Source organism: Protopterus annectens, chromosome 3.part0 (assembly GCF_019279795.1).
Source record: "Protopterus annectens isolate FY-2018-M chromosome 3.part0, PAN1.0, whole genome shotgun sequence".
NCBI classification, from domain to species: domain Eukaryota; kingdom Metazoa; phylum Chordata; order Ceratodontiformes; family Protopteridae; genus Protopterus; species Protopterus annectens.
This window is the reverse complement of record NC_056731.1, coordinates 67,091,816-67,105,126: the sequence shown is the minus strand read 5'-3', so window position 1 is coordinate 67,105,126 and position 13,311 is coordinate 67,091,816. Positions and strand designations below refer to the sequence as shown.

The 13,311-nt window shown below is 40.0% G+C and overlaps 1 protein-coding gene across 1 annotated transcript in view; it reads left to right on the top strand.

The window, feature by feature from the left end:
- LOC122796259 (polypeptide N-acetylgalactosaminyltransferase 4-like) overlaps positions 1-13,311 on the top strand; it is a 768,714-nt gene that overhangs the window by 233,828 nt on the left and 521,575 nt on the right. The window contains exon 4 of the mRNA XM_044064588.1: positions 7,919-8,104. Coding sequence (XP_043920523.1) covers positions 7,919-8,104 — 186 coding nt within the window. The remainder of the gene's footprint in view (positions 1-7,918; positions 8,105-13,311) is intronic.

Below are 13,311 nucleotides of genomic sequence, written 5' to 3'. Positions count from 1 at the left end.
GACCTTGCAGAACCTGTTACCCCTCATTCCTCTCGAGTTACATGGTAACATTAGACTTTAAAGACGCTTATTATCACATTCTTGTAACCACAGGCTTCAGGAAATTTCTATGTCCTCTGCCTCTGGTTCACAAAATGCCTAGAACCTGGCCTAGCGTATTGCACATGAAATGGCATTCACGTTTTTTCCTTTTTTATATGACATACTTATCTTTGCAGAGTCTTTATCTAGATGTCAGGAGGCATTAACATGTGTAAGTCTCTTCTGACCAGTCTAGGCTTCCAGATAAATGTTGCAGAATTCTTGATGCAGTCTCATAAGATTGTGCCTCTTGGCTGCCTTCTAGTTACTTCTCTTCAAAAGGCCTTTTTGCCACAGGAGAACAAATCTTTTCTCCACTTCTCCAGTCAGTCTCAGACTTCAAGAGATTTTCTCAGGATCCTAGGGTTTGTAACTTTTTTTGATTCTCATGATTCCCCTAGCCAGGTTGCACATGAGAAAGATGCATTGGTGTCTAATAAACACATTGACCCAGTATTTACATCCTCTGGAAGAATCAAATTCCAGTCATGGGCTTTCTAAAAATGGAACTGCATGATGGAGACAACAAATTCAACTGAACTCAGTTCTCCTTTTCTCTCTTCAGATACCAAATCAGTCTTTCACCACAGACTGTTCAGATTTTGCTAGAGGAACAGTTTACATGGGGATAAAGGTGCAAGGCCTGTGAAGTCATTTAGATAGACCAAAGCACATCATTATAAATGAGATGTTGACTTTGATCTGTGACTTGAAATCTCTCCATCACCTATGGTCACCATGACCTCTTCAAGTCATTATAGACGTTACCACAGTTATGTGGGGTCTATATTACGTTGTCGAAAGGGCAACTCATCGAACGCCCTTTCATCAACACGTAAACACTGAATTACCAAAACTTTGAATGGCCACATAAGCAAATTTTTTTCCCAGGGGAAAAAAAATCACTTGGCCAACAACAAAGAAAGCAAACTGTCACCCCAAACTAATTATACCTACTCTGAGATTGCACTGCAGTGGAGGAAGGGGCAAATTTCTAACGACGGCCAAGCGATTTTTTTCTCCTCGGAAAAAAATTGCTTATGTGGTCGTTGGAAGTTTTGGTAGTTCGGTGTTTAGATGTCGGTGAAAGGGCATTCGATGAACAGCCCTTTTGACAATGTAAATTGAACCCATTTATGTGTTACATAAACAAGCAGGGAGATGGCAAGGTCAACCCACCCCCATGCAGTCTGGCTACGATGGCTGGGGATGTAGTTCTTAGAATAGTTAACTCTCCAAGCATCTAACATTCTGTCACACCAAAACATAGGGGCAAACAAGCTGAGCAAGACCAGGATAGACCCTCAGATGCAGAAATTGAATGGGGGGGGGGGGTCTTCCAGGAATTGATCCAGTTGTGGGGAACACCTCTAATAGATCTATTATTCTCCTTTTGGAAGAGACAACTAAACAAATTTTGCACTGGGGTTCCTTGTAAGCAAGCCTGGAAAGCAGATGAGTTCTCATTCTGTTGGAATGGAATTTTCCTTTCCATTGATTTCCAGAAGAAGATTCAGAAGGATTTCACACAAATCACTATGGTAACTTCCTTTTCCCCCAGGCAACATTGGTTTAACCTTCTTATAGAATTGGCAAAGGGCAGTTGCCACAACCTACCTCACAGACTGGCTCTACTCACAAAAGGCGGGGGAGTTTGATACACTCCGGTCTCAATCCACTTCAACTGACTGCCTGGATGATTCAATTCTAATACTTTAAGGCACATATTTGAAGAGGATGTGCAGCAGGTAATAAAGGGGTCAAGAAAACCTGTTATTAGAAAATGGTTAATATTTGGAAGTGGAATCGGTTTTCTAGTTTGTGCCTAACCAATAACCAGGTGACCATTATGGATTTTTTACAACTACTGCTCATATACTTGTGTGAGATACTTTCCTCTGGCCTCTCTTGAACCTCTTTAAGGGTTCATCTTGCAGCTGTTTTAGCAGGTCTGTCCATGGATCATCCTCTCTTCTCTGTGGTAAAATAGTTTTGGAAAAAGAGTTTTACACCTGAGAACTCCTAGGAAATAAATTGCTTCTCTCCTTGGAATCCCAAGTTTTTGCTGGAGAAGTTGAATATGTCACCTTTTGAACAGCTCAGGTACTATTTTGACAGAACTAAGTCCTTTGGAAGAGCTAACTGGCTATTTATTTAGGAACCGAAAATGGACACCCTGGATCTAAACAGACAATTTCCAGGTGTTTGTCCTCTGCTATTGCTTGTTGTTGTTCCCACCATGTCAAATCCATTCCTGGCTGTACCAAAGCACATTCTACTAGAGCCTTGTCTTCTTTGATGGCATACTGGAAAGGAGAGGACTATAAAAGCATTCTAGAGCTAGCTACATTTTCCTCTCTACACACCTTTACAAAGCCTTACAAATGTGAGCCCTTTTCAAGGTCCAGGTGATCTTTACTGGGGCCACTCTCCAGGGACTTGTGGATCCTTATCCTTCCTCCTCCCAGTTTGGAAACGTTTTGATAATTAACCTATATAGGCTACAGGCTACTTCAGCAGTGGAAATGATGAACATACAGTTGTGTAAGCTGCACTTACCCATAACAATGGATGTTTGAATTCCTCACTACTGCAGTAGCCACACACACCCTTCTTCTCCCTATTCTTGTATATAGTTGTTGGAGTATGAAATTTGGCTTTGTGTGTTTCTACTTTATTTGTTATTGTGCTGTTATTGTTTTTTTTTTTGTTTTTTTTTTAATTATTATCATTATTCTGGATTATCTGGCTCTTCTCTTCCTGTATGGGCAAGAAAGTCCTGAAGAAATCTTCAGTCCGACTGCTGATTTCCCTCCTTGGAGATGGCCAGTCAGCAGTCAGAGTGAAGTTGTGTGTGTGTAGGGGTGGGAGTCGTTGGAGCCAGAGCTGTGTGAAGCTAGCTAGTTATTGTTCCCTGACCAGGGAAACACAAGTGAGAAATTCAAACATCTACTCTTAAGGGTAAGTGCAACTTACACAACTGTACATTATATCCCTAACCCTGCCCCTGCTAGCTGACATGGCCACATATATCATTGCAGGGGTGCCCTGTGCATACTTCTCATATGGCTGCACTCCTACATACACACTAATTTGAGGACTGCCGTTAGTGGCTTGGGATCACTGATTCCATGTCCCCTCATTCTTGGCTATTGCTGACATGAAAAGCTCCATTTGTATGGGAGCAACTGACTCATTGGAAGAAACCATTTTCTTCTTTCCAGTTTAGTTAAGATTGTAATCCACTCATTCTCACTCTCCCCTGCCAATCTCTTTTAGTACTTGGGGCATCTGAGTTGTGGTCAGGCTTCATCCTTCTTTCTTACAGACACAGGCTAATATTGAAACTTCTGAGACATGGCAGTTATGCACAGAATTTAAATGAAGATGATTAAAGTATGTAGCAAGAATCTTAAAGTGATGTAAGTAATGCAGATGAGTAATGCTGAAGTGAGATATAATATTAAACTGAAGAACATGCACACAAAATGTAATGTTATTAAGTCTAAGATGTGTGCTTTGTAAAAAGATGGATGCATTTTTTTACTGTGGAATTAAAGTGCAGGGTTATTTGTGTGGACAGTAGTGATAAATATGGTGATTTGAAGTACCTGAAATATAGAGAAGGATAGATAAAATATGTTGATACTGAAACTATGATACTTAGCATGACATTAAGTGGTCAAATGGTAGGCAACTAATGTATGTAAAGAGATTGTTAAGATTATGACAGCTAGATGTGACACATGATTATATTGTTGGGTACTACAGCTATTATTCAAGCAAATGTTTAAAGCAATAATTGTTGGGCTAGTTTAATTCCGACTGCCTTACCAGTTAGCATTTATGTGTATTGGCGTCCTGTCATGTTGTTAATACTACCTCTAAGGAGCTCTTTGAGGTCCAGTCCTGTAGGGACTCCTGTTAGTAGATGTAAAAGCTGCTTTAAACTGGATGACTTGGTTATGAGAAAGTATAAATTTGAGTCATTGTAGTCTTTTTGAGCTTAGCAGTGGCTGTTTGCTTTATACTTCTGGAAGACTTCAAAGGCAGCATGATGATAAAAGCCTTCTGATTGTTAGTGAATGAAAATAGTAGATAAAAAATTTGTTGTGTCTCCTAGATGTTACACAGATCTGATATATTTCTTGGAAAGGAGTAGGGAATGAGATAAGCTGGCAGCGAGGGTTAAGGTATGACTATGGAAGATGTTAATGACTTATTTATGATAGGGTGATTGTGGTGGTCAAGTATTATGATACAAAGGGTACCTTGAAGGGGTGGGGGCCTTACAGTTTTAGCCAGATTTGAAGGGTGTTATGTTGCCTGTGTAAATATGCATGCTGTATAGGTTCATAGCATTTTACTTGGCTAATGGCCGTGGAGCCCTTACAAGCCTAGCCATATTGATCCCAAGTTGCCCCAACTGTCAGTGATTAGGTGAGTGAAGTTCACAAAGGTAAGGGTCTATGGTAGTTAATACGACTTCCTCTTTCCACTGGGGACATGGGCACAACTCCAGGAGTGAATTTGTGGTTGCTTATCCATTGATCTTGGTTGCGTTTGAAGAAGGTAATGGAGGAGATTTGATTATAATTATTGAAGTATGATTGACCATATGGGAGTGATAGAATGCTTAATACGATTAGATACTAAAATAAAGAAAAGATAAATGTAGTGAAATAAGACTAAGTACCTTAGCTTCAAATGTCAGAGGAGGCTAGAATGTTGAGCTGAGCAATAAGTTGGGGTCTATATTATATCCTCGAAGAGGCATTCCTTTGAACGCCTCTTTATTGACCTTTAAAATGTGAACTCTCATAACAGCGAGCATCCATAGGTTCATAGGTAGGTACTAGGCTATTGGCCCTAGGACCTATATAAACCTAGCCAAAGGTACCCTGGCTTTCTCCACCCAAGAAAATTATTTTCCTGTGCCACTGTCGAGCAGAGCCACAGAAGTGATCCCTGGGGTGAATTTCCTGTCTCCCATCCAATCATCAAAATTTTTCTTGAAGAGTGCTAATGAGGAGCTTTGTTTGATATACATAGGTAGTTTGTTCCAGAGTATGGGAAGTCTCTGGGACAGGAATCTATCCCTCCAGCATGTTCTGTTTATTGTGGTGACAAGGTTAAGGTCCCTAGAGCGTGTAGCTCGTACATCAATGATTTCTTTCTCTGGGAAAGAAATTGCTTGCCTTAAAAAGAACAGACCACTACAAATGCTACAAAGTGGGGGGCTTCACTCCCCCAAACTAAATGTACCAACTCTGAGATCGCACTACAGTGGGGAAAACTGCAAACTAACCAGGATGGCCAAGAGATTTCTTTCCCTGAGAAAGAAATTGCTGATGTGACCGTTTGCTGTTATGAGAGTTTGCGTTTTAAGGGTCGATGAAGAGGAGTTCGATGGAACACCTCTTTAAGGACATAGTACCCATAAGTTGTCATATGGCAACAGGTCAGGCACGGGTTTATCTAATAACTGATCAAGGGTTATGTAGGATGGTGGATAGGCAGTACCTGTCATATTGTCAGAGGTCATGAACAGGAGCAAAGCTGTTCAAAGTAGTTTATTTCATTTGGACTGTGTGGTCATTATTCACATAAATATGTGATTGAGAGTGTAAATGGTTTATTATGACCATTTAAGTAGAAAAGTGCACAGAAATATAAATAATGAATGCAAGAAACACAATCATGTAGGCTGATCAAGAGAAAAGTGGGAAATGTGGGAGATTGATGGATATTAAAGGGTTTTTTTTAGTGATTGCTGTTTAGAATTAAGAGGAATGCCTATAGGTTGTATAGGAGATTGTATGTGAAACTGAACTGACTGAAAGATAATTACTGTATAACATTATTGTAATTTGTAGTTCTGAAATTACAAGACAGAGGTGTGAATGATAGGAAGTCTAAAGCCTGATAAACAGTATGATTAGAGTAAGAGACACATTGCAATACGGTTATGATTGTATATGTAAAGATCAGGGTATAGGTTTAAGTAATATATCTAGTTCAGTGTTATTGCAAAGGAATAGTCTCTATAGTTTTCAATGTACTATCAGATTAAAAAAAGTGTAGGAATGCAGTTTCTACTGCTTTGAAAGCCATAAAATACTTGGCACAGTCTCGCAGACAATGGTCAAACGCTAAATGACCCTCTGATGTTTTAAAAGGTTAAGACATTTCACTCTGCTACACTTGTATGAGAGATAATGAAGTATCTAACATCTTTTAAAGCTGTTTTAGTTTCTCACTGCTGTTCTGTAGTAACCAACACTAGCTACTGTTTCTCTCTTGTGAGAGACTATTGCTTAATGGCACTGAGAGTTGCTTAAAGTTGTGTTAAGCACCTTTCTTGTATCATAATAAAGTGATTTTTTTTTCTCAAATTCAGTGTGTAAATGTGGTGGTCCATACACTACAAGGTTATTTTTCCTCTAATTTTTGTGCTATTAACCGAGCACAGTTTGTTTGTGTCTTTCGGCTTTTCCCGGTTAGGGGTCGCCACAGCGGAACTCTGGTCCGCTAATGATTGGCAGTTGAGTTTTACGTGCTTTCTTGCCAGGCCTAACGCACAACCTTCAACGAAGGAATGCCCATTCACGCATGTCACCACACAGAAGACGCTCTAACTGAGAATCGAATGGGCAACATCTAACTGTGAGGCGACAACGCTACCGCAGTACCACCACCGCAGTATTAACCGAGCACAGTGTGTATTATAAATGTAGCAGTGGTATTGTCACTGTGATAAACAGTAGTACAGCATCAGCGTCAGGCATGAAATGATTGTCTTTGTTGTATTTACAAGTAGTAGAGGTGTGAAGTTTTTTTCACATTTAACTTCTGGGCTTCTGAAACGTATGGGTCATCTTACTTAAAGATATCTTGGCATCACTTTGCAGTGTGTGGTCTTCATAGACACTTGAAAACAAATGTTAGTAATTCTTTATATATTGTTCACTTGGACCCCCGATTTCTATTTCCTAGTGACATCATTGAAGTTTGCACCTTGACTTTCATGTCATAACCTCCTGATCTATATGTTAACCCTCCCTCAGGACATGACAAATTCTTTAGTTTTACTATCAAAGCAGTCTCTTATAAGAATAGTGTGTGGAATAGCAGGTACTTAGCTCTTTTGTCCTAACCTTTACATTGAGAGATATCGATGCTGAAAGACTAGAAGTATGTGAGTTCAGTTCCCACATAAGGTGCTTGAATTAATTTTGTAACGCTGACACTTTAGTGCAGTATTAGAGGGTTGTTGCACTCCTGAAATCTCATCCTTAAGAGACGACATTAAGCTAAGGTCCTATTTGCCAGTTTGTGGCAGCTCAGGTGAATGGAAAAGATCAAAAGACACTTAGGGTATACTGCCCAGGGTTCCCTAGTCAGCATGAACTACACCCCAGTGACCCCTGAATACCTAGTGGAATAACATGGTCAACAAAAAAAAGTTCAGTAATAAATTTAGCTATGTCTGCAAACATGCCTGTATCATATGGCTGGCTTTTTTGTACACAAAAATACATGTGGATTCCTGACTTAGATGTGACGGTCGATGTATCGTCAGAGTTTTGCAGTTCACTCTTTTGTTGTCTTGGCTTGCATTTGTTTCACTTTGCTCTGGGTTGATTTTGGGTCACCATAATGCCACCACTGAACCATTACAATATTTATTTAGCCTTTTGTTATAGAATATTCGTTGTCATTGAAGGAAGACAGATAGAGAGAAGAGAGCAATGTTAAAAAGGCTATTGTAAATTGTAGAAAAAAATGATATGGTGCATTGTTTTTTTAGAATAAGTATATTTTTCTTATGTCACAGGATTGCAGAGAATGAAACCGCCATACTCTGTCCTGTTATCGATACTATCGATTGGAATACCTATGAGTTTTACATGCAGACAGGGGAGCCCATGATTGGTGGCTTTGATTGGAGATTGACATTTCAGTGGCATGCTGTACCAGACTACGAACGTCGAAGACGAAAATCCAGAATTGATTCCATCAGGTAATTTTTTTATTATTGGCGATATGCACTTGTGCATTCACCTACATATCATATATATTGTATTTACCACCTTCTATTTTTTTCTTCCTTGAAAATTCTTTGGTGGTGTTACTGTAACAGACTAATTTTTATTGATTGAGTTTCTTTTCTAACTCTTGTATTCTCCCTTTTGTTATACTCCATAAAATGCACTCCTCCTAAGGAATCCTTGCTGCTTTTGTATATACGGAAACAGTAGACACTGAATAATATATAATGCTATGGAAACTAAACTATTTCCTGATTTTTTTTCCATTATACATCTTCACAGTAGAGATGAGGCTGTTGACCAGATACACAAAATGGTATTAGATAATTATCTTAACCCCCCCCCCCTCTTTTCTGACATCTTACTTACCCAGTACATGACCTTAAACCCCCCTTCCAGACTAGCAGATCTTTTGCAGCTAAGGGACTTGATAGCTGCAGATGTCCAGATAGCTCCTTTAAGGCCATCATGCTGTAGATTGATGTGGTGTTTTACGTTGTATTTAACCCACTCCCTTTGAGCGTTGTCTGCAAAGATGCTAAGGACATACCAATTGCTGTCATCCTGCAGCAAGCCATAGGTATCCAGCAGGAAATAGGTAGTGGTATAGCCCAGGTGCTTTGCAAGAGTACTTAAGCACACCTTTGATTGCTTTGTCTCCTGTCCTGTTGTCAGACTTCTAGCAACTACACCATTGATAGAAACTTTTTGTTTGTGGTGCCATGCTGGTGTTTTGTTCATTACCACAAAGAAACAGAAATCTGCCAGTACAAAATAACTTAATTATCTGACTGATACCCATGGTGGTGGTGCTGCGGTAGCGTTGTCGCCTCATAGTAAGACGCTGTCCGGTTCGATTCTCAGCTAGAGCGTCTTCTGCATGGAGACATGCGTGAATGGGCGTATCTTCGTTGAAGGTTGTGCATCAGGCCTGGCAAGCCGGTACGTAAAAATCAACTGCCAATCATTAGCGGTCCGGAGTTCCGCTGTAGCGACCCCTAACCGGGAAAAGCCGGAAGACACAAACAAACAAACTTGTGCTGACTGATCATATAACCAATGTTAATGTCCTCAGAGTATATCATTGTATGTATTTCACAATTTTTCTAATACAGCTACTGTTTTACACCTAATGCTGTTATCTGGAAAACTGCTCAGAAATGTAGTCACTGTCATTGAACTGATTTCTAACATTGCTTTTCTAAGTTTCCATCATGTATGTGTAGTTTATAACTTGTAAGTCTTATGATATTTAGATATTTTTTCCATCCCAGCGTATGAATTTTAATATATAGAATGTTGCAGACATAGCTTTTCTTCTGTCTCACGTCCTATAAAATGCAAGCTAAGGTTGTTTAATCTTCTCCATGTGACTTGTGATGCATTCATTGTACAGTTTGGGTTTCTTTTCTGTATACAAATCTTTACTCAAAGACTTTGCACAGTATTTCATGTGAGTAAAATTGACAGCTTATACAGATATCCATCACTCCCATTACTCCCTACCTGCACAACATAGAATAATAATTGGTATTCAAAATGAAACGCTGTCCAACAATGGCCAATGAAGTAAAGTTCTCTTGGAGAATAGGTAGTGTGGTTAAATTATATAAAACTTAAGTGTAATGTATATAGCAAAGAACTTGCATACATTTCCAGTACTTAAATTAAATGCACTTACAAGATATTCACGCTGTGAATGCAGTTATACCATAGTGAAATGGTGGCTCCAATGTATCCACTCTTATGATGGCTTCAAAGTATCCAATCTTTTTGGTCTGATATACAAAGTATCCACACTGAAGATGTAGTAGCTGCTATGTGACTGTGATGAACTGTGATAACAGCTTAACCAGTCTAACGGATACATTGGCGCCATCATTTCACTATGGTATAACTGCATTCACAGCGTGAATATCTTGTAAGTGCTTTTAATTTAAGTACTGGAAGTGTATGCAAGTTCTTTGCTATATATGTTACACTTTTAAGTTTTATATCATTTAACCACACTACCTGTTCTCCAAGAGAACTTTACTTCATTGGCCATTGTTGTACAGCATTTCATTTTGAATACTGTTTTTACTTGTTACTGATAGCTGTACTTTAGCATTAGGAGGTACTCTTTCTTTATAGAATAATAATTGCAGCATCACTCTTCTGCCACACTGTTTGTTTTTGTATTTGTTGACTGAGCACATCTTTTGAGCAGAATCATTTACAAAGGACATTCAAGTAGAAAAGCTCAAATGGGAGGAAGGATATGACATAAAAGTGTAAGGCAGAATCTGTATATGTATTATAGAACTGAGCTGTCATTGGGTTACATGAATACATTTAACTAAGTGTACTATTTTCCCTTCAGATCTGTCCATGTAGTCCTGCATGTACTTGGTGGATCCTTTTCTTCCCCTGTCCTTTTTGTTGAACTGGTCAGTTGAGGTGACAGACTGTGAACATGCAGCTGTCATCCATGGTTGGGTGAGGTAGTTTTTGGAAGACTTTTAATTCATATAATGTACCAACATTTCTTAATTCTCTGGATGATTACGGTTAGAGTGCTGATACTGTTTCAGCTCTTGAGCTGTATTTAAGCAGTAACTCACGAGTGAGTGTAGGTTTATCAGAATTTAACATGGTTGGTGTGGTTTGATCAGAGGGTGAAGCCCGAGTGTTTAAATCCTGATATACCCACACCAACTTGTGGGTTATTGCTGTTGCACAATGACATTTAAAAAAAAAAAAAGAAATTGCATATCTTTCTCATTGTTTTCGTATAGTGGTGCTGTTTTCATGTAGTGGTGCTGTAACTTTCCTCTGCATTCTTCTGCCTTTTCTGATGTACTGCACATGAGTATGGGACTTACTTCCCATGCTTGCAAAGAAGATCAGTGCAGTGCAGGGAAAGCAGTGGAGAAGAGAGAATCTCCTTCGCTGTTTTCTTTTTTCTTTCACTGAGATTTTATGAAGAACAGTCTAAATACAAGCAAAATCTGGTACATTTTTGATTATTTATATTTGAAGAATTTGACTAATGTTCTTGTATTTTGCTGAGCTGTAAGCATATGCTGATAGAAAAGTTTGACTGCTCAATGCTACTTCAGCAACCAGACTTTTTTCTATTGGTATATGGTTGATTTTACAACAGGCACATTGGTTGGTCTGTCCGATCAGTGTCCTTGTTATTGAATTACAATGATCCATCTTTGTATAATCGCATATATTTTGTCTGAGTACAGAGATATTTTAGTACTTGGAGTGCTTCTTTTGAATATTACTCTTGATTTTTGGCAACATTGTTCATTATATTTGAGGTATTGAGACAACATTCCAGGAGAAGCTTTGAAGAAGGCTTTTTACTTCTTGGAAGTCTTGACCTCTTGTCGAGACAGTTATCTGCACTTGACTGTATTGTAGGTGATTTACAGTGTTTCCACATGTTGTTGGTGTATATGGAAAAATATCTCTGGTGTGAGTACTTAACTTTGTGGTACTATGCTGGTGATTAACAAAGGTGTTGGATGTTCTTCGTTCCACATTGCTGCAGTCCTAACTATTGGGTAGTCCGCTGTCCAGTCGGCCCGAATACCAGAGTATATGGCTGACGTCGGTCAGGGCGCATTAGACTGACGTCAGTACGTCAGGGTACTAATGCGCATGACCGACGTCATATCCTCAGTCTTTTTTGCCGCATGGTCCGATGCAGAAGCAGTTTTGCGAGTGCAGGTTGGCGTTCTGAAATTTTCTGAAGTCGGAGTTTCAGACCGAATCAGAGTTGGCTAAGTACCCGTTGGGGAACATTTTGGTTTTTCTTGCCTCAGTATTTAACCGGATGTCAGAAAAAGTGAATAACTGTATTTCTTGTGGGAAACAGATACCTCATAGGGATTACCATACCTTGTGTATACCTTGTTTAGGGCCTGAGCACGACGTTGTTGGATGCCGCTCTTGTGCTAGGTTTAACAAACGCACTATTAAGAGGAGGTTAGACTGTGCCAGGTTAGTGTTTGGGAAGCGTTGCAATTATAAAATGCCGTCGGATGCTCCGACGCCCGCTTCGTCCAAGAAGCGCAAGGACAAAACAGCGAAGCCTAGGGTTGATGAACCGGCAGTCCTGGACGTCGGTTCTTTAGAAGGCTCAGTGGAGCCAGAGGTTTTGCCAGGAGTTTCTTTGGAGTCTCAGGCAGAGACTTTACTGTTACAGGATGTGCCTTCTCAGGAGGTAGGCCAGGCTGAGGGGGCTTCTCAGGTAACTGCTCTTCCCTCTCTTCCCAAGGTGGTTAGAGCCTCTCCCTCTGTTTCCAAAACTTCTTTGAGAGGTAGGCCAAGTTTAGCTTCAGTGGGGGCTTCTCCTAGCACTTCAGGTTCTGTGCCTAAGAAACATATGCTTAAAATGGCAGAAGATTTGATTACTATGATTAGAGGTTCTATGCCCCCTCCTGATAAGAGGCCTAGGGTGGAACCTGAGTTTGATAGTTTTGAGCAGGGTTCAGAGGCTTCTGAGTCTTCTGCGGAAGATTTGCAGGAGTATCCTCCTTATTCTGATTCTGATGTGGATGATTCCACTCCTACAGCTTCTCCTCCTGAGGATTTCTCTTTTTCAGAGACTCTGCATTCCATGAGGGAGCACTTTAAATGGGAAGGCCAGGATTACTCTGATTCCAGGAAAAGGCTTAGGGAATTCTTGTTTTTACCCCAGCATAGGCCCTTAGCTATACCTCCTGTGTTGAATGTGGTGGAAGATGTTTTTGCAGAGGCTTCCCTGAACCCTGATTCTTTGCCTCCTGCTCCTGTTAAACCTGATAGGTACTATAGGGTGCCTGAAGCTCATAAGTATCTTTTTAAGAGTCCTAGGGCAGACCCGGAAACTATTTCTCAGGGACCTAAGGGTGTTAAGGCCTCTGTGGTTAAAAACCCTGTTCCCACTGATAAAGAGGCAAGGGCTTTGGATAGATGGGGAAAGAAAGTGTATACTTCTTCCACTTTAGCCATGAGGGCATTGAATTGTCAGTTTCACATGCTAAAATATCAAAATTATCTCCTTTCACAACTGAAATCTAAGGTGGATGCTTTGGCGGAGGGTATTGAGTGTAAAGAGTTGCTGGATTTAGTTCATGTGTCTGAACAAGTGGGTAAGCATTCTTTGCAATGTGGTTTTGATGCTGTACAGGCCTCCTCGAGG